This window comes from Macrobrachium nipponense, chromosome 7 (assembly GCF_015104395.2).
Source record: "Macrobrachium nipponense isolate FS-2020 chromosome 7, ASM1510439v2, whole genome shotgun sequence".
NCBI classification, from domain to species: Eukaryota; Metazoa; Arthropoda; class Malacostraca; order Decapoda; family Palaemonidae; genus Macrobrachium; species Macrobrachium nipponense.
In genome coordinates, this window is record NC_061109.1 from 22,809,817 (window position 1) to 22,832,673 (window position 22,857).

Sequence of the window (22,857 nt, forward strand, 5' to 3'; positions counted from 1 at the left end):
GTAATGTGCCCGCTAATGTGTTTGTGGAGTGAGCGCTAAGGAACCAGGAACCAGGAAAAATATCCCTACAGTTTGTGTATAGAAGGCTCTTTCTTTCTATAAAACTTTTCTCTTGCTTCCAGATGTTGTACAAGTGTGTTAAGGTAATAGGGTTTTGAAAGAGTAAACATAGTAAATAGTAAAAATGGTTAACATTTTTTCTATCTGTGACAGAAACCATTAAGACTGAATCACATATTTTTTTTTATTAATAGTACACTCATATACCAACATAAATAATTTAGCAACATAATTTTCTGGTTACTGTAATAGTTGATGAATAAATTTGAATTTTCAAAATTATCTTGGACGGTGCTGTGTTTATAGAAATCAACGCTGTTTTCTTTTTTTAGAATCTATTGTGCCTAAAAACGTCATTGTTGCAATTTGTCGTGCAGAAAACATACATCATCATATAACTACACAAAAAAAGCTCACCAGCAGCACACCGACCCGCACTAAACACTTAACCACTCACCTGTAGGATATCTTACATATTCGATCACACTAAGTACCTACTTATTCCAATCCTTTCCAGCTTTTTTCTGATTAATCATCTAGGAATAACATAAAGTTCCCCCCCTCCCCCGATCACCCCACTAAGTACCTACTTATTCCAATCCTTTCCAGCTTTTTTCTGATTAATCATCTAGGAATAACATAAATTCTCTCTCTCTCTCTCTCTCTCTCTCTCTCTCTCTCTCTCTCTCTCTCTCTCTCTCTCTCTCTCTCTCTCTCTCTCTCTCTCTCAAGATTTCCTTGAAATCTGCTCTTCTAACAAAGTCATCGATCTCCACATTACTGTAACTATGAAAACTTGACTTGCGAATAATACAAATGACCAAGTTATACCTACAACATGAACTATAAAACGTTTTCTTTTCACACTATATACCTATAACGTTTTCTTTGGTTACTTACGGTTACTATGGAAACTAATGACGCTCTTTCCTTGATAGCGGGCGTCGAGATGTTTCGATGTAAAGTGTTGAGATTTTGTTAGTGATTTTGTCTTCAGACAACATTTTTTCATCCGTCGAAGATGCTTGACTGATTATAGGGTTTTCGAGACTCTTGTCTGGTGATTAAAACCATGATTAGCAAGGTTTTATGAGGGTAGTTTGATGTAGGAGTCCTTTCCTCTTCATGGAAATCTAACTGCAACATTCTTTTTCTACACGAATTTCTTATTTTGCTGAAGATTTTATTTCTGCAGGTTTGTATATATTTATGAATGGGGAGAATTATGCATAGGGGTATGCATAGGGTGACCATTCGTCCCCCTTTGAGGGGGACAGTTCCTCTTTTTGACTCTTTATCCCCCAAAAACTGCGGTCTTGGGGGGACGCCCTAATGTCCCCCTTTCAGCCTTTCTTTTTTTATGTAATTACTACAATTGTCCTTAAAAATTAGAGGCTAATTTTTGTTTAAAATGTCAGCAATAAATAACGTCTGAATAAAAGCAATGTCATTGATAAACCTAATTTATCATTTCCTGTTATTGAATACACTTAGTAAAGATCAAATCAAGCCAAAAATACGCCAAAGAATGATGTAAGAATTTTTTTCTTTTTAAATATGTCTGTAATTTTCCTTAAAATCTAAATAATTATTTTCTGTTTAAAATGTCAGCAATAATGTCTGAATAAAACACTAATTGATAGACCTTAAAATGTCAGCGATAATGTCTGAATACAAACACTGATTGATAGACTTTCTCATTTATCATCACCTGTAATTGAATATACTTATGTATTAAACTTCTGAATTTATAACGACTCAACATAAGTGCAAGTGCGCATGGGCTTACTATATACTTTTGTCCCCCTTTTGCAAGTCAAATAAATGGTCACCCTAGGTATGCACCGATGCGTCGTGCATATAGGCACTGGCGTCGTCGCATATCCTGCTGGTGCATTCCTCGATCTACACAACCCTGTCACTCACGTGCAGTCTTTTCTCAGTGGGAACAGAAGAGGGTGCACCCACGGCGCTTGCTATTTCCTCCAAGAGGTTGGTTGGTTCATTTGTTTGGTTTTTCTAGGCTAATCTCTCTCTCTCTCTCTCTCTCTCTCTCTCTCTCTCTCTCTCTCTCTCTCTCTCTTGTGTAACTGACTGGAGGTTTATCATACGGTTTTGATTCAAATTAACGTTTTTCTTTTTTTCTTTTTTCTTTTTTTCTAGATGCGAATTACAAACCCTTTAGTTATTGATATAGGTCCTATCATAGAAATAGGTTTAAATGCAAAACATTGACATTCAACTGATTTTTTCATATTTGATTTGTTGTTCTTGAAGTACTTTAAATACTCATCGTAATTAGCAGTAACCTTTTGGATACCAGCTCAATTTACCGTAGGTTTTCTGGTCTCTGTTTCAAACACTCGATTCGTCTGTACGTTTCTTCAGATTTGCTTAAAGAGAACTTTGCATTTATTCCTAATTTAGCTGCGTTCTCTTTCACCGGCGTTTTCTGTTACCTACGTTTTTGTTCTGTTCGTAATTCACGTATGTTTGGCCGTTATATGTTATTCTAGGTCAATTGAATTTTATTTGACATTACAACTCTGTCACCACTAATGTTGTCACCGTAAATAAATTACACGGAATTATTATTATTCCTGTGTCTTCAGGCAGGTAAGTCATAATGAAATACGTAGAGAACCTGTAATGCTGCTTGTGCTGTCAAACTCTTTCCTTGATTTTCAGTTGTTCTTCCAAGATTGAGAAGTCTAACGCCCTTCGTAGTTAATCCACCCCCTTCCGTTCTCTTTCCTTTTCTTGTTTTCTTAAGGTCTTCTCTAGAAGATGGCATTTGACAGATCGTTCTATTGGCATCATCACTTGTAAAAATGCCAAAAGTCAAGTAAAGTACGATGACTCAGAGGCCACAAAATGCAAACTATAAACGCATGAGCTAATGTGGTTCCCACTGTTGCAAGTGGAGGGTCAAATGTGTAACTCCTAAATGATAGAGTAAACGGTATTGTTTCTATTGCATATGCTACAGCTAACATACTGACAGAATTATTTCTCAATAAAGCTCGATTATGATTATTATATTGCATATCAGCCAGAGTCTCTCATTGCAACAGGGAAAGAACCAGCGCCTTTCTCTTAAGGATAAACGTTTCCTGTCACAGATGTATCATCATATATAAACACTTGATTATTCACTAACAAAGGTTACTCCGTATCGCCACTGACAGGAGCTGAGGGCCATTGCGTCTGCGTCGAAATCACCACAGAATGGGACGGGAATTACAAAGGCCTGTTTTCCGTCGAGACTACGATTGATTTCACTGTTCTTCGTCCCATCTCGGTGGTCGCGGGTTCGATTCTCGGCCATTCCATTGAGGAGTGAGAGATGTGTGTTTCTGGTGATAGAAGTTTACTCTCGACGTGGTTCGGAAGTCACGTAAAGCCGTTGGTCCCGTTTCTGAATAACCATTGGTTCCATGCAACGTAAAGACACCATACAAACAAACACACAAACAAACTGTTCTTCGTGTTAACTTCACCTTCAGCGATGCCTTAGACCTCTTGGAAGTGAGTTAAAACGTTGATATTATTGTTGTAATGTTATTCCTTCTTTGTTCCATTAAATTTAAAAGGAATAAGTTTTCCGGTATAATATATATATATATATATTAATATATATAATCTATATATATATATATATATATATATATAAAATATATGTGTGTGTGTGTGTGTGTGTGTGTGTGTGTGTGTGTGTGTGTATATATATTAACAATTACTTACTTTCTTACCCTTCTGGATTCAGAATGTGAGAAGTGTTCTTGGAAAAGTTCGGTTCCCTGTGATCATTGTTGGGCTACCAGACTACTGTAATAAGGAAGGAACAAGTGGAATTTCTCTCTCTCTCTCTCTCTCTCTCTCTCTCTCTCTCTCTCTCTCTCTCTCTCTCTCTCTCTCTCCATAAACAGTGACTGATTGAAATGTTAAGAGCTAAGACGACCTAGTTGAAAAAAAACTTGAATTTAAAATTGTGTATACATGTTTGTACATATGCAAATGTACATACTTACATACATACATAAATACATACATACATTCATACATACGTACATATATATACATATATATATATATATATATATTATACATATGTATTACGTATATATATGTATATACATATAAAAATGTTAGAAACCACAGTCCTATTTTTCAATGAAAATGAGGGAAGATGCAAAAGTTAAGAGGAGCAGTGATGAAATATTATAATGAGTTGCAAAAATCTATGAAAAAAAATAATCAGTGTCAGAAAGCATTTTAAGCAGTAGGCTTACGTGAGGTCCTATACTGAGCCCTATCTTTATTGGCAACATATAATATTATATCTTATTGTAATACTAACAGTGGCTTCTTAGTAAGTAATGGCATTCTACTTTTACACAGTACTATTCTGGGCATACACTGAAAGTAGATGACACCCATTACTACCTCACCGACGAGCGGTTCCAGGGGAATTGGTCCAATTCGATTTCCATGTCGTGTATTCGGATGAGAAGCCACTCGTGGTTGACGCCTACAAGAACTGGGATGTTTGTGGTGAGTGAATGGGCTTTACTTTAACCTAGGCGAAAAGGAAATCTCAGCTGTCACAGCAACTACGATTGTTTTTTTTTAATCATGCAACTCTGGTTTATTACTAATTTATTATCATTTTACAGTGATCTATTATTGAAAAAATGTATTTCGTAATAATTTAGCATTATTAGTTTTTGTTTCGTAATACCTGAACTTTTAATTTTTTATCGTACTAATTCAGTATTAAATTTTCTATCTTTTACACTTGTCCCATTCAGATTTTCCTTTCGTTCTGATATAATATTTGAAATATTTATTTTTGAACTGATTCTTCACTCAACTTAATTCAACATTTGTATCTTCTCGATTTAACAATCGGCTTATTTCTTTCATACTGGTCGCATATGAATCTTACCCTCTTGTACTTGTCCCGATTTTGGTTTTGATCGACTGTCATTTTCTAGACGCCTGCACCTATGGTCAATCCTCGCGAACCAACTAGAATGCTGCCATATAACTATTCTCAGGTAAGATCCGGTTCCATGAAGTTTTGCCACCAGGAGATACTTTATAACGCTAATAACGTCAAAGGCAAGTATCATTTACTACTACTACTCTTACTACTACTACTACTACTATTATTATTAACGTTAACAACACTAAAATTGTTTTGAGGATGATATGAAGAGAGACATTTTTGCACAAGATGATTGCTGTTGATGTAAGTGTCTCAACATTCAACTATACTATTGTTATATACAATAATGGAAGAATATGTATGTTATCAAAAGGCAACCAGACATGTATTAAACGCAGGTAGTCCTTACACCTACCACCAAGGAAACATAAGAGATTATTTTCCTCTCCGAAGGGTCCTATGCATGTCCTACTTGTTCTACGAGATCCAGAGGTCAGGCCCTCTGCCTGCAGACAATAGGGTCACGTGGCGAGGAGGCTCTGCTCTGGATGACGGCTCTGACGTGGGTATCGACCTCACCGGAGGGTTTGACGATGGTGGGTTCAAAAGGAATTTCTTAATACAGGTCATATTTATGTTTTATGAGTAATGAATTACGTTATTATGGCCGGTGATGATTTATGTGTGATTTAATTCAATAAAATCGGAAGTTATTTGAACGAAATTCAATGCTCAGATGATCTCGGAACATTTCGTCTTTTCCTCGGTTATCGACACATTTTTTTGGCGTTTTATCTTGAAATTGATTTTTCCATGTCAGTAAAAAAAAGAATATTTTCTAACAAGACTAAACCACAAGAGGAGATTATGCTGATGCTGTCTGTAGACCACAGGTTCTAGCAATTTACTTTCAGCTGGAGACCACGTCAAGTTCGGCTTCCCAATGGCTTTCTCGACGACCATGCTCACCTAGGGATTGATAGATTTTGCCGAAGGACACGAAATTGCAGGTAGATGAGGAATCCGAGTGTATGTTTGTAGCGCACTTTTATCCTTGCATTGATAGCAAGAACTAATCTTATAAGTGCTTAGTTTTTGGATGTCACCTTGAGAGAAACAAAAATTTCATGATGCTTAGCTTTTGAAAAAACTAGGATTATTTTTTTATGCTTACAATAACAGAGAAGATATTATAGCATTTTCTTTCCAGTACGCCTTCCAGGCAATTTATCCAGCAATCCTCTAGGTCCATTCTTCTCCTTCTTTCTAAAGCTTCCAAATTATACATTTGTCAATCGTCATTCTTTCGCTGTGACCCAACCATCTCAAAACACTTTATCCATCCATTCATCTATGCTTTATACAAACTATTCCTATTTCTTGCAGGTCAGACGGAGTACGGACTATAGCAGCTGTCAAGTGGGCGACCGATTACTCCCTCAAGGCTCACACAGCTAGCTCAGAATTCTATGGCCAGGTGAGAGATATTCCAAGTCTTTAATAAGAGCCACGCCTATAGTTTATGCCGTGTTCAGGAAAAGCTTTATTAAGTTCTTCATCCTGTCTGTTATGAAGATGATGAATTTAGATAAAATTCCATTTTGTTTCAGATTCCAAAAAGCAGAATATCTTCGGAGCAGTGCGCTTGGCGGCCCAGAATAGGTGATAAGTAGTTAGAACTGGTTTAAAACATAAATAGTTTACTCACCGTTCTGTCTACGCAAATAACCCACCGCACCAGAGACCAGCAGCTAAGATATGTTTAGTGACATGGGTCCTTTGATCTTTATGATTTATGAAGGTTGGCGAAGGAAACGTGGACCATGACAACTGGGGCCGACCAGAAGACATGATCATGGAACGACCCATCATGAGAATCGACAGTGAAAACCCTGGTAAGTTTAGGACACTTTGGCAATCAGAGGTCACAGAGGAAAGTCGTGACAAATATTAATAAGTAATCGTTTCAGAATTTAACAATGACGAGGTTAGAATGGTGACTGTAAACAGAAGAAGGAAAATGGATAGAAAGGGAGAGACAAAAGATAAGAAACTGAGAGAAATGTGCGTGATATTATCTTAATTTCTTTCGCTGCAAAAACGAGATTTGTGCGAGTCTTGAAATAGTAAGGCTTCATGATATATAAAAAATACGAGTAGAACGTTTGGGTCACAACGAAACAAGTTAAATTTATAAATAAAAAAAATATAAATATAAATATAAAAAAAACCCGAAGCGATGTGAACAAATTTAAACGATTCTGGTACATTTCACACGATTTAATCTTGAGCAATGTTCGAAATGAACTCATCGGATTTTTTTTTTTTTTATTATTATTATCTGACGAAATTCTAGGTAACAAAAATGAATCGTCCAAAGTCTGAATTATACGGAGGTCACGGTCTAGATACATCTGGACCGTGACGTAGGCATACTCCGTCCCGATTCAAGAGGCCTCTCGAAGAAGTTACTCGTAACTGTGATTCCTAGAACTGAACTCTCTTTTTCTTCCTTTTCTTTCTTTCTTCAAAACTCCCGCTGAGAACCCTTCTGGACAGTCAACCGACTCTGAACCCAAGAGGGCTCCAAAGGGAAATCAGTCTATAGAAGGCGGCAAGTTGTAGGAAAAAGTGAAAAATAAATGAAAATGAGGGAATAGAATAAAAAAAAAAAAAAAACGCTGGTCTTATTTTCCAAGACGCATCCTTGGAAAATTAACTTGCCACAAAGGGGTTGAAAAATTGAAATCTTATCCGTTTAGGATACACTTCTGTCTGGAGATCCATGTTATTTATTTATTTATTTATTTATTTATTTATTTATTTATTTATTTATTTATTTATTTATTTATTTATTTATTTATTTATTTATTTATTTAATTAAACGCTTAATCATAAGTGAGAATGATCTTTACAGGATCCGATTCGGCAGGAGAGACAGCGGCAGCCCTGGCAGCAGCATCCATTGTCAATGCAATGGAGAATTGGAATTCAGGCATGATGTTAATCTCATTCAAATCTTCTTTTATTTGGCTGCTTAGAAGCTGTGGAAATTGTCAGCTTGAATTCTAGATAGTTTGATGCTAATTTTGAGATATGTTGAAAAATCTTTGTTATCCTATAATTCAGAATTCAAATTATGGATATATCCTGCGCAAAAATAACCAAATAATGACTTGCTAATAATTAAGAGATGCTCGGTCAAAGATTTGCGTAAAAAGCACAATATCGAACTGTCCCATGGGATATGAACTCCGCTTATGCCGCCGAATAATTACAAGTAGCCGAGGAACTTTATCAGTTCGCTGACGAACGGAGGGACGTCTACCACAACTCCATGACAAATGCTGCAAACTTCTACAGGTACTAGATTCGGCCTAGTCGTTCCCAGGCTCAGAACAAACATTTGTTCGAAATTTTGATTGTACCCAGGGTTCTGATTGTACCATACTAAGACAGCGCTCTCGTAAATTAGCTACACTCGTTATAACTTTTAACTTCTTGCGCATAATCGATATTTTTTTCCCTATATAGGGAAGAGGGAAGGGGGTTGGGCGTAAATTCTCTGCTCAGCAGAATTACCTTATTTAGGGGTCAGTTTTTTGTTTTGGTAAGTCATTTTATTATCCATTCCCCTTTCCTGTATGAAAAATTACTAATGGTAATGTAAAGCAAGCATAAATTTACAAGGTTCCACCTCGACTAGATCCTGGAGTGGTTATGGTGACGAACTATGTTGGGCTGCCCTTTGGTTAGCCCGCGCTACAGGTTCCGACACCTACCTGCAGAAGGCTAGGGCTCATTGGGACGAGTTTGAACTTGGAACAATGGCAGAGCAATTCTCTTGGGATGACAAGAAGGGAGGAGTTTTCGTGAGTTGTTCGATCGTTCTGCATCCGTTTCCTAAACGTTTTTTGTGCATCTGCTCATCACATTTGATTATGATTATTCTACCTTATGGGATGATCGTGCGAGCGAGAAATTTTGCTTGTGCAATGCTAGCTAGCTCAGTCTAACAACAATAACCACGATGATTATTTGGTATGCGAGCATGGTAAACGGCTTGGCTTAATTCTTTAAAATTACTTCTTAAAAACAAAATAAACGTCATTTTAAGACGAGAATTCTATTCGTGGATTGCACTACATAAGAAAAATTTTTTATCTTGTTGATGCGACTGTGTGGTTACCAAAGCTCAGAACTTGTGACAGTTTCATGAAAGGAAAAAAAAAAGTTTACTAGAATTCTTATCTGATTTGCATTAGTTTCTCATTTTGTTTCAAAGCTCAGGTAACTTCTGCGCTTGAAAACAAGGACATGTCTAGCAATAAATCTGACTTTCATACTTAAGGTTTTATAAAATGTCTGGCTTGATTTCGTGAACAGGCGCTGTATACTCTCTTAGACTTCAGCCCTGAGTACTCGAACGCGTTGCAAATGGTTCCTGGATCACGTCAAACTCGACAAGCCCTACACACCTGGAGGGCTTGTGTTCTTGGACGTGTGGGGAGCTAACAGGCATGTTGCGAAGGTTGCATTGCTCGCACTCTGGGTGAGAAGATCGAGGGTGGTTTGTTGCATCAAATTTCCTGCAAAGGGAAGAATGGTATTGTTACTCACGGCAGAATGATGAAGATTAAACTTGCATGTAATTTACCGAAGTAGAATGAAAACATTGCTACTTCCAGTGAAATCGGTGGCGCTCCTAAAATCATCTACTTCTTACCCTCTTTATTTCCGTTATGTTTTTAATATATATACATAATATATATATATATATATATATATATATATATATATATATATATATATATATATATATATTTTCTAGACTATTTTCCTTCTTTCCACTTTCGGTTAGGCTGCTAAACATGATCTTAACGTGGAGACCAATCGCAACTGGGCGGATCGATTCTCGGGCATTCCACTGACGGGTTAGAGATGTGTATTTCTGGTGATAGAAGTTCACTCTCGACGTGGTTCGGAAGTCACGTAAAGCGTTGGTCCCGATGCTGAATAACCACTGGTTCCATGTAACGTAAAAAAAAAAAAAAAAAAAAAAAAAAAAAAAAAAAAACGAGCAAACTGGGCGGAGAGCCAAATCAATTTCCTCTTGGGGGACGTTGGGCACTCATTCGTTGTTGGCTGTGGAGTTGACCCACCTCAAAGGCCACATCATAGGGGAAGGTAATCGGAGATCCTTCTGTCTGTCTGTCTGACTGTTTCCCGAGGCCCCTTCTGAGATTGTTCTATGCATGCAATGCGAATATTTCATTTTAAAGAACAGATCGGTTGTTACACAGAAATTGAGAAATACTTTAACATAATCTTTTGAAACTAGTGAATTCTTATCTGAGTCTTTCATTAACTGGCTTTTGATGAACCTACGCAGTTTTGCAGTAAAAGGAAAAGATTGTCTTTGATACGATGGGAGAAAAATATTTATTCTTCGATGATGGAACTAATTAACTTTGAAGCAAATTGTTCCCGTGAGGGAAGCAACTTCCAACCAACGACTTTTTGTGAGAGAAGTAACTTGACGGGAATTTACTTGATCAAAATTAGTTCAAGATAATTCCCATAACTACTTATGAATATCGAATCTGATGATCATTTGCATTTCGCGAAGCTTTCGGGACTAACATAATACATCACTTGATCTGGAAGAGATCAAATGAGAATCCCAGATCACCTATAACTTAAGCTTGTTAAGTTCTCTTTGATGCAGATGTACTGAATACCCTTCGCAAACTCAGGTCTTGCTCCACCTCCAGTGGATATCACCATATTCCCTGTATTTCTCTGTATCAGTGCTTCAACGAACTGTTTACGATACTACTCTGTCGAAGTCATTAACTGTCTAAGATTGGAAGCCACCTTGCCACGAGCAAACTTCAATCAAAAGTCATGTTAGGGACCCTCCTTTCCCAAACATGAAGTTTATGTTTTTGGAGCACAAGCATAATTCGTTCTTGCCCCAAGAAGGCGAGTAATAGTGTCAGTTTTTGGTTCTTTCTCGGTATGTCATGAAACGCAAAATCTTAATACTCAGTTGAAGGGAGAGGCAGAGCTTCTGCTAAATTTTTGTATACTGCAATGAAGACAATTAAAGCCAAATTCTCCTGCAATTATTTTCTTCCTATCGTCTGCAGCTCTTGTCCATCGCCACCAGTTACCTACGAAACCAGCTGGGCTCAGCAACAGCCAGGACCCAACCCTCATGTCCTATATGGTGCCCTTCTTGGTGGACCAGCTGTTGATGTACCAGATTTGCCCAATTCATTGAACTGCAAAGTTGGTGATATCTTTGGTGCTAATCAAAATATATCACGTCTAACATGCCAAGCCTGCCCAGGCAAACATACACACACAAATATATGTATGTATATATATATATATATATATATATATATATATATGTGTGTGTGTGTGTGTGTGTGTGTGTGTGTGTTGTGTGTGTGTGTGTGTTTGCCTGGGCATGCTTGGCATATTAAACGTGATATATTTTGATTAGCACCAAAGATAAGTTAAGAAGGCATTGTGGTAAATAAATACTCTCTATATATTCTACAATCATAGTATATATATATATATATATCTATATATATATATATATTATATATATACATGTGTGTGTGTGTGTGTGTGTGTGTGTAGAGTATTTATTAAGCACAGTGCCTTCTTAAATTCTCGACTACTTCACACAAACACACACACATATGTATGTATGTATTCATTTGTACGTTTTCAGCTACACAGAAGAAAGTCATATGAACAAAATGTCATAAGGAAAATATTAAACTGACATTGAGAAGGAAGTTGGATATACACTACAGGCTTACCAACTGCCCCGTTTTCTCAGCTGGCCACCACTGACTAATGCGCATCTTCCAACAGGATGGTGCATACGAACACGACCGCATGGACTATGCAAGCTGAAAAAATAGAGAACAAGACAGGATGCTTCATGTGGCGGCGTCGAATTATCTTGAATTTTCGTAACGATATACTGCCGTCTTTTCTGAATTTTGTTGCTTGATCCATTCCCGTAGCGGTTGCGAAAAAAATTGAGCTAAGGAAAGGTTTAAGTAGAGCAACGCTTTGTGATTGCAGCACCCAAGGTCTAAAGAATAGGTACCCCAAAACCCCTCCCCATAGCTTTAGTTTTAACCCAACGTTGGATCAGTTTTTGCAGTAAAAGTTCTTTGATTTTAGCAAATTGCCAGTAATTGTCGGCTGTTATTTCGATTGATAGTGCAATAAATAAACAATAATGGACTATTAAAAGAGTTGGATCGTAGCTCTCTTTATGATTATCTTCTGTAACATTTACTAGAAGAACACTCTTTGAATCAGCATCCACACGATCCTACACACCATCATCTTACTGGCTTGAACGAGTTTCAAAATATTCTTACTATTAGAACACGCTTCCACCACGTTAATATATACTTTACCGTCCATACCTTAAAAAAACTGCATCTTTATCTCTTCTTTTGCGTTTTCTGTTCTTTCATTATTCAATCGACATTAGGTGTTAAAGTCACTGTCGATGAAATTTACCTTAAAGCGTTGTGACCTGAGCATTTTTTTTTTTCTGTATCTCGTAGCGTCTTGTTCCCAAACTTCGTACTTAGGAAGAATTAGAAATGTTCATATTTTTGTACAACTGGAGCTGCGTATGTTCATCACATCGGAGATCCGCAAATAAGAAAGAACTATGATACCTCAGTTTTTGTCACCAGTTTAGGTTAATTTCTGATGCTAGTTTGTAGCAATAATCTTCCGAGATGCTAAAATATGCCCGAAAATCGTGCTCATGTGACACAGCCTTTAATTTCACGACTGCATTAATTACACCATAGCTGTCACTCTAACACAGGAAGAATACAGCGATCAGGAACCGTAATATTAGTGCTAGAATAAATCATTTCAGACTATTTTCCGTGCCTAACTCACCCCCTTTATACGGTGAATATTTAACATGCAGGCCAGCAATATTAAAGATATATATTTCTAAGTCGGCAATGCGTTCGAGGCCACTGAGTTGCATTCTGAGACTCACAGAGGGATTTTCTAGTTACAGGATAAAGTTGAAAAAGTTTGGCAGCCGTGACACAAGTGAACAAAGAACACTGATTCAAAATAAAAGGCAGAGAGCAATGCAGCTAAGCCTGAAAGACCGCGTCAAAGAACCTTCATTCCTGTTAAACTCTTGTAATTTTAAGGGGATTCTGTGAATGCATTCTTTCTTTATTTCTTTATGAAGGAAATGTCGAGCACGACGATAAGGTTGCGTGGTGTTTCACACATGTTACTTTCTCATTGCCCTTCAGGTCGTCTGCTGACATTCCTTGAAAGTCACGCTTCATAACAGGTCTGAATTGAAACAATATGTCTATGTCATTTCACTCTCTCTCTCTCCAACCTGTTGATAGTAGACCCATAAATCCTTTCACAAACAGTCTTGACATAATTCTTGATCTCCATCGTTCTCTCTCTCTGTCTGTCTCTTAGGTGTATTGCAACATGTCGGATTCTTATCTCTCTCTCTCTCTCTCTCTCTCTCTCTCTCTCTCTCTCTCTCTCTCTCCTATTAGATAACCTTGCATTATTCATACCACAACGGGGTTGAAAACTATTTCTTTATAAAAACAAAAACAAAAAATATGAAAAGTCGCGTTTGATGATGTCTACATGGTTTGAAGTTCTTCTGTCGTTGTCATTGTCATTGTCTGAAGATTAAAGGGGTCAGTAGCAGAGACATTTATTTTCATTATTCTGTTCCAGATTAACAGTACTCCTCAAATTCCCAGAGATAAATACGCTATACCGCACGTAAGAACAATAACACACACACACACACTTAACCATTTAAATCTTTTAGCTCGCTCCCCCAACCTTTCCCTTACAATAACAAAAAAAAAGGGAAAAATCGCAATTCTGAGAACGCCTTAAGGACCCAGTCATATCCATATTGTTCAGGGTAACTTCGCACTTTTCTCAGCACTGTTGCCAGAAGTATCAGACTAACGATTCCTTATTACACCTATCAGCAGCTGAATGTAGTTCAAACATAATCAATATCAACTTATATACCATTGCAAAGAATTAATGAGAAGCAAGTAGTATTGAAGGAAATCTACCACACAGGGCATCACTGAAGCAAATATTCTACATAAGCTTTCGGTTGCCACGCCATTTTCTCTCGGTATGGTATCAGCTGACAGCTGAGAGAACGACAGCGTTCCTTGGCAGTTTCTCAAATGCTCACAGCAGTGAAATGCTCACTCAAGTGCTGTACGTCGTCTGTGGTTAAATTTGACCTTGTTCTGACAGTTCTCTATGTAAGTAAAGACAGATTAAGATATTTAGTCATTCATATTCAGTCGAACATGTGCTGTACACATTGGTCATTTTTTCCCCTTACGACTTGATAAACAAAAGTATTGCAAAGTTGTGTGATGAAGAAGCGGGCCAGCACAATAATGCGATCACCGTGGGTATGAAAGTACAGCGCGGGTGTTGTATACGCCAATATACAGTGCTTTGTGCTAATACAAAGCTGTGAGCAGTTCTATACATATTGATGACGTAAGACCAAACAAGGATTTTACGAATTTTTCCGTGTGACTTCAAAGTTCTCTCAGACAGCTGGAACAGTTTATAAACGAATTTATTTAATAGTTGTTTCGACTTGGGCTGTAATGTAGAACATGTAGGCAGATTTGAGCAATGCTTACGTCTCTAGAGATAAGTTTAGATGAGGTTATTTTGGGTTAGAATAGGATAGGATAGACTATGAAATGCAACTTCACTTCCATGTGATACCTAACCCCTTAAGACATGTAATTTCAAGAATGCTTTGTAATGGGAATCAATGATTCTTACATTCAGTTCTAAACTGACATTAGTATTTTAGTATATCAAGGTACAGTTAAGAACTTTTAATCGGAACGTTTGCATAGACTGCTTTCCTGTGTATGATTTGTAACCTCAACATCTGATTCCTTACTTGTACACGCAAATAATACAAACGTATACACATGTATATATTAATATATATATTAATTCTGATATATATATATATTTAATATTTAATTATATATATATAGATATATATAATATATATATTTTATATATATATATAATATTGTATATATATAGAAATATAATAATATATATAATAATATATATAATATATAATATACATATACACACACACACACACACATTAAATCTGGTACACCAAAACGTGAGTGTGTAGTAAAGTCATATACCGTCTTTTTTATCTTTTTTTTTTTTTTATTCATATAACTTCTTTTTTTTCAGTTGCGTTTGCAGAAATTACTTGTGGACCAGTGATCTTCGATCTACGGAAAATGCTTGGTATAAGGCCCCTGCTTCGACAAGCAAAGTCTCTTGTAAGGGCATACACTTCCAGCTCTCCTAAGCCATATACCGTTCCAGAGAGTGCTTGGGGGAAAAACAGGTATTTGGAACCTTTTGTGTATAGCTGCTATATATATGGTAACGAAGCGTCCAAGTATCCGGTCATTACATTTACCAATCAAAAATGTGTTACCCCACAACAGCCAGAGACACCTGAATCTTCATCACAGATGAAATACGACTGATCACTCGAAAGGCAACAGTGAGCCATTAAAAAACGTATTCATCATGCAAGAAATCAGGCTACGTTCATTGAATCGGGTGTTAGGTAATCATATATATAAGATTAAATTAATTAAAGGGCATCACTCCAACAACAACTTGAAAAGTCTAAGTATTTCCCTGGTTCTAACTCATTTCACGAAAAATGAAGGAAAACAGCACAATTCCACTCTATTTTCTATCTAAATAAATTAAAATAACATGTGGTCAGTAGATGAAACATAAGAATTTTAAATACAAAAAATTATTTTTAAATTCAAAATTTATAAGTGAAATTCACAATTTCAGGGAAATTTTCTATTATTACTTGAAAACTTCTTCTTTGCCTTCCGCTTTTCCCATTTCTATGTGGGGTCGCTGTTTCTAGTCTTCCTTCTCCATCTTCCTCTGTCCTATACATCTTGTTCTCTTAGACCCTTTTCCTTCATGTCATTCAATACTTTATCTTTCCACCTGAACTTTGGCCTTCCCCTCCCTCTTCTGCCCTCCACCTCCATGTTCATAACCCTCTAACATACGTGTTCATCTTCTCTCCTCATGACATGACCAAACCATTTGAGTCTTCTTTCCTGATTTTTTTTTTTTTTTTTTTTTTTTTTTGTAACCTCAATACTTTGACTGTCCCCCTGATCATTATTCCGATCTTATCTCTTTTTGTGACACCACACATCCACCTCAGCATTCTCATCTCGGCCACTTCCATTCTTCTTTCTTGTTCTTTCTTTATTGACCAAGTCTCTGCCCCACAAAGCATGGCTGGTCTAACTATGCTTTTATAAAACTTTCCTTTAACTTTTTGCACTGATCCTTCTGTCACAGAGTATCCCTGATGACTTTCTCCAATTCATCCATGCACACTGAATTCTATTACTGACTTCTGCATCCAGGTTTCCATTCTCACTCATAACAGAACCGTTTAATTAGTGCTTGAATTAATTATCAAGTAAAATTAAATCAAAATGACTTTATCAAAAAGATTAATTAATCAAGTCATTCATTTCAAGTAAAATTCAAACTATTAAGCAACACTTAACATTTGAAAAGAAATCTAAGTAAATGCAGATTAATTCACAAGTGTTAAATTAAATCAAATATGTAATACTGAATCATTAAAAAAAACCTTTAAGTTAATCAAACAAATTGTGAATGCAAAACAGAACACACACTGTATAAGAGTATTAAATTCACCACCAAAATGAGGAAAAACTAAGAAATGGTATCACACACAACATATATGAATAACACTTCAAAACACTGGATAAATGCGCAAAAAATCACCAATACCAAAATGTGAAAGAGTTGGAATAAATTTACCCAACCAATGTAAATATGATTTTTAAGTGCATTTAAAACTTGTTATAACACATTACTTTGGTATACCAATTCTATTTCTTTCTGCTGCAGCCTCCAAAATTCACTCTCTTATTTCAAAAGGCGCCGTTACAAAACACTGTCTGTTTAGATTCCACTATGCTATTAAGAAATTAGATCAATCTTAAAGTTACGAGTGACCATTAAGTACAAAATCTTTGTGTTAATGTAAAAATCATAATTCTCTCTGTCAAGGAGAGAGAGAGAGAGAGAGAGAGAGAGAGTACAACCAACGCGAACTGTGTCTAATATCAGAATGCCCTCTCTCTCTCTCTCGATGAGGCACTGCTTTGATTTTAAAGATTCCCTTTCGAAACGAAAAATAGAGAGAAAGGGGGATTACAGTCATACATAATCTTGAACATTACACGGTTTCAGAGCATAACATTTTCTTAACATGAAAGATATGATTATTTAAATACGATTGCAAGCATCGAGCGTCGTCATTTCCGTGAGTGACGTCACAAACACTTCCACTCAGTAATTAAAGTACTTACGAATCAACAAATTCTCTTTTGACAAATCGAGAGAGATGAGTTAATATATCAGAAGTGTTAAACAGTTTCATAACAAAAGAATCTCTAAATACTAAAATGAAATGGAAGAACACATACGTAAGTCAAACGTCTCAGAGAGGTCTAGAAAGGTTTTACGAAAGTTGATGCAATTGGTCTCATGGTTCTGAATATGAATCAAGACAATGGCTGTGTCTCATACAGGACAGACTCAGCCATAAGAATGAATAAGACAGGCGCCTTCAAGTGATGAATGATGCGTCCACCATCACAAACGAAGCTAATCTCTCTCTCTCGCTTTTTACCCTATGTTCTTTCTTCACTTTAAATTATGCTTTTGTGCATTCTGAACACACATTATTTGAACATATTAACTCTAAGCTAACTTAAATATGGAATCTGAACATATTACACACACTTTACAACATTTCATACAATTACTGATGGGAAAATATGCATTGCAAAAGCAACAGCATAAGAATATATATATATATATATATATATATATATATATATATATATATATATATATATATATATATATCTATATATATATATATATATATATATATATATATGAGATAGAGAGAGAGAGAGAGAGAGCTTTTTTTTTTTTTTTTTTACCATAAACTGTCTTCTCTGCAGGGCAGCTAGATTAGAACTAGCGGCTGCTTACAGAACCTTGGACATTCTAGGCCTGAATGAAGGTGTATGTAACCATCTTAGCGTTGTGGCTCCTACTGCAGACGGCAAAGGGGAAGGGATGCTGGTTTTACCCTTCGGGCTCCACTGGAGCGAGGTGAGGAGAAGGAAGTATTCCTATCGCTAAGATCTGTGAAGTACGAGTGCCTGGTGATGTGCCAGAAATGAAATTTATAGATAAAATTGGCAACTGCCATAATTAGTTGAATTTAGATTACAGATCAACGTGTATTTTCAGTTTGCTGTAGTAAAATATTATCAGATATTCCTGGTTAACAAGAATGTCTAGAATGATTTGCATTAAGATTTCCTGCGCTAGTTAAAGAGGAAGTTAGCCCTGGTGAAAGAAGATTAATAAAGTAACAGGAAAAACTACCATATAACAACCAGTCTGTGTTCCTATGATATATCTCGGGCTATCTGTTTGTCCTCCATTATTCTTAGGTAACAGCCAGCAACCTTGTTAGCGTTGAGTGCAAGGATGGTCAGTGTCGTCTTCATGAGGGAGATATGATGCCTGAGATCACAGCTTCCAGTATTCACCTGGGGATCCGCCAGATAAGACCTGATGCCACTGTCATCATGCACACTCATCAGCCTTATGCAACATCTTTAGGTGCGGTATCACATAAAGATTTCTTTTTATAAATGTAAAGATATTTTAGATATACAAAAGTCTGTGTCATAACAGGACCGGAATGTAACTGTTCGAATATGGCTGTGTATGAGTGTTGCAAAGCCTTTCATTTAACTAAGTGTTCCTTTAATTAAAAATGTTTTTGTATTGTCTTTTAAAGCACGCAATTTTCATGGTCCTTTGAAATTCAGGAACTGATAAGCAAGACTTCATAGGTCTGTTAGCAACAAATACAAGTATGTGAGACCATATAGACAATGTACACGTCACGTGTGAACTTTGTTACTACTGAGAGAGAGAGAGAGAGAGAGAGAGATTTGCACTACCTGGCCAATGTTATGGCCATTGTTCTTTCTATTTCAGTGCCAAGTAGCTGGTCTTGAATAGAAAATGAATGCCGTGGTAGCACTTCCATGACTTTAGGTAAACCATGAACAAAAAAGAATACCTTGAAAGTAATGCCAGGAAAACAGGTATTTATTCTAAGCATAAGGTTCTTTTGCAGCCTGTATGAAACACCCTGAGGTTTTAATGGTGCATCAGAATTCCCTGAGGTTCTACAAAAGAATTGCCTACGACAACAACTACAGTGGCCTTGCGTTGGCTTTCGAGGAAGGCCGGAGGCTTGGGACGGTCTTAGGTAAGTCATGATAACAGATCTAAAGAGCCAATAGTAGTAAAATGACTCACGATGCTAGGCTAAACACTGACAATGGGACTTTTGTGTTGCTTCAAACTCAATAGAGTTGTCCACCTGGAAACCCAAAGATAGGTGAAGATAAAATAATAGTATTATTAACATACTGTTTCATAAGTATAAACCTTTTAGATATATTGTAAGGTACAACATTTAAATCAATGAAAACTATAATGTTCCCATTCAAGCAAACTGAACATGGTAAGTGTGACAGTTCTTAAAAGTTACAATCTGAGGAAGATGATTTCATGTGAGGTCACACGTATGTTCATTTAATATAGCTCTTGTGACAAACTCAGCTTTTAATAACGTTATAACGCCCTGGGATCTCTCAACTTGTTAAAGCATTTGAGTCCATCAGCTCCCCAGTTAATAACAGAACATTTGAAATACTATCGTTTATTGGTGAATGCAAGGTCCTTTAAATACACTCCGAGTATCTTTAAAGGACCTTGGGTGAATGCCTCTGGACATGTCGAATCTTTCGTCTCGTGCACCGGGTTATGTGGTGCTTGCAGGTGCTTCGAAGTCAGCGAAAGAAAGTTTCACAAGACTACATCTAGTACTTCAGTTCTTACCGTTGCAGCCTATAAGTGTTGTAATCTCCTTTTGAACAACTAGCTGTTCAACATTTTCCCGTTTGTTCACTTGGTGCAGGTGTTTTTTTAATTATTATAATTAGCACTACTGCAATGACCTTCTTAGCAATGGGTAACATGAAGAAGTACCACAGCTCACACGAAGCAAGATATTCTTTTTATTTGTAAGTAAAAAGTATCATTCTAGATTTTGGGAGTGGATACATTAACAAATTTAGCGTTGAATATTCTTCACGTTTCTTATACTCGTTTTGTAAATGGGCGATGACTTACGGTCTGCTTTACCCCTTCAGGTGACAAAGACGTCATGTTCATGGGAAATCATGGTGTCTTGGTTGTGGCTTCGACCATCTCGGTGGCCTTTGACTTACTCTACTTTTTGGAAAGAGCTTCTCAGGTCCAGGTGAGTTGGGGAGGTTGTTTCCAAATGGAAATGGGTGATATTAAGAACTTGAATTGACCGCCTAAACCGTTACTTTTATTCATAAACTATAAGTCCTGTTCAACAACGGGTGTTACATAACGTCTTTACCATATCAGTGCCATCCCCACAATGCCTTCCTTATAATCATTGACATCATCTTCATTATTGCTGTTTATGTTCCTTATAAGCTCACATTAACATGATGATGGAATTATTTATATGGCTGAATGAATTTATGAGAAAAGGGGATTTAACGAACGTTGTTCCCAGTACCATTGTGCTCAAGATGAGATCAGCTCATTTAAAATAATTTAGACTTAACAAGTTACTGAATTGTTCTCCTGTATTACCTTTTTTTTTCTTTTCAGTAATACGTAGTTCACATTTTATTTATTAAAATGCTACCAGGACTTTTCATTCTGCAATTACTCTATTTACCCATGATAAATAGAGTCATGTTCCTGATTTGCTATAGCTATGTTACCAAGTTTTCTAGTCCAAATCAAAATATGAGATGCTACGCGTTATTTAGATATGAGTGCGAAGTTATTTAGTTCTGTAAAAACAGTAGATTCCGTTTTCCATCGTAATATAAGTTTTTGTACTGTTTAACATAAGGAAACCCTGTGTATTTTTTTCTCAGAATGCAAACCATAACCTTCGGCGACTTTAATTCTGCAGGTGCTGACGGAGGCGATGAAGAAGGAAGTACAGCTGATCCCTGACGAGAAGTGTCAAGCAATGTCCGACGACTTCTGGAATTCTGTGCAGCTCTACGCAGACGCGCACTTCTATGCTATGTACCGAAGACTTCGCAAAACGCAACCTGATTTTGAGACATAATAAAGGCAATACGCACTTCAAGGACTCTCAGTTTTCACAACCACAACTTAATGGTTACTGTCTTAATAAGAATATCAATAATACTATTGCAGGTTCACTTCGGTGAGCACTATGCCTGCGAGACGTTTGTTTGGCTGCCGCTGATTGGCTGGGAGCTGCCTTACTTCCCGGTACCAGCCAATCAGGGGCCGCCAAACAAATGTCTTGTAAGCACAGGGCTCATCCAAGAATCTACGTTAAAGTGAATGAGCTATAGTAATGGAAGTAGCTAGAATATTATTATTGGTAACAAAATGGTGTTAACGTTGTAGGAACATCGTTGTTGATGCTAGAAAGGCTGAGATATCTGAACACTTCCGTGAGCGGACAGGCAACACAAGCAAAATTCAATAAGAAAAAAAAAAAATATATGATATATATTGATATAATAATATATATTATAATTATTATATATATCTATATACTATATATATATATATATATATATATTATATATATATATGTAATCTATAGTGTCAAGTGTATCTTGATAAAACAAAGATAGTCTTTTTCACAGAACCTGACGCAAAAATTAAAAGCTTTAGGAGAATGAAATACGAAGATCTCTCTCTAAACTAATTAAACAAAGTTTAAAAATCTGTGATGTCGTCTATTTTCAGTTGCAGGCGGAGAGACTGCAGTGAATTATATATGGAGTTGTTACTTTCTTTTGAAAAATCAGATGAACATGACTGTAGAAAAACCCGTAACCGGGCAGCGGAGAAAGTGGGTTAGGTGACTCAACGACTGAGAATCGCGAGGGACGGTCTCTATGATCGGTTGACCAGACAAATGTCAGTTTTATGCCTTGTTGCAATGAGAGGTACATTTTCGTTTTCTCTCTCAAAATGAAGAAATAACAAAAATACACCAAATGAGAGACTGTTCTTTTGAAAAAATTTTGGCACCGGAGACGATCTAGAAAAATACCACATAGATTTTAGAAAATAAAAAGACAACGACTAGACAATTTGGATCATGTCAAGATTAGCGAACCCAATGTTTTTCAAGACAATATCAAACTATTTTGATATATATATATATATATATATAATATATATAATATCTATATATATATATATATATATATATACTATATATATCTAAAACCGCGTGTGTGTGTAACTATAAATCAAAGCGATATAATATTTCATTGAAAAATAGTGGGTTCGCTAATCTTGACCACAAGATAATTTAAGTTTTTTTTTTCATATTCCGTGTTTACTGCAAAACCTAAAGGAAATTCCGGTTAAATGAAAAATCCACGAGACGATTTCACAAACGTTTGTCTTCCGAATGTCGAAAATATTAATTTTTGTGGCGACATTTTTTTAGTTTTCTGAAG

General features: G+C 36.5%; 1 protein-coding gene and 1 pseudogene across 2 annotated transcripts; both read left to right on the top strand.

Moving 5' to 3' along the window:
• The first annotated feature begins 5,357 nt into the window (after positions 1–5,357).
• On the top strand, positions 5,358–11,950 carry LOC135217554 (endoglucanase E-4-like; annotated as a pseudogene).
• Positions 11,951–14,206: 2,256 nt separating this feature from the next.
• Positions 14,207–21,494, top strand: LOC135217765 (putative aldolase class 2 protein PA3430). 2 transcript variants are annotated; one of them, XM_064253787.1, is made up of 7 exons: positions 14,207–14,358; positions 15,344–15,503; positions 18,217–18,370; positions 18,718–18,889; positions 19,416–19,550; positions 20,500–20,609; positions 21,312–21,494. In XM_064253787.1, the coding sequence occupies exons 2-7, from the start codon at positions 15,394–15,396 to the stop codon at positions 21,471–21,473; spliced, it is 843 nt and encodes a 280-aa protein (XP_064109857.1). In that variant the 5' UTR covers positions 14,207–14,358; positions 15,344–15,393; the 3' UTR covers positions 21,474–21,494. The 2 variants fall into 2 exon arrangements, with proteins under 2 accessions (XP_064109857.1, XP_064109858.1); XM_064253788.1 differs by lacking the exon at positions 14,207–14,358 and adding an exon at positions 14,496–14,605.
• The last annotated feature ends 1,363 nt before the right edge of the window (positions 21,495–22,857 follow it).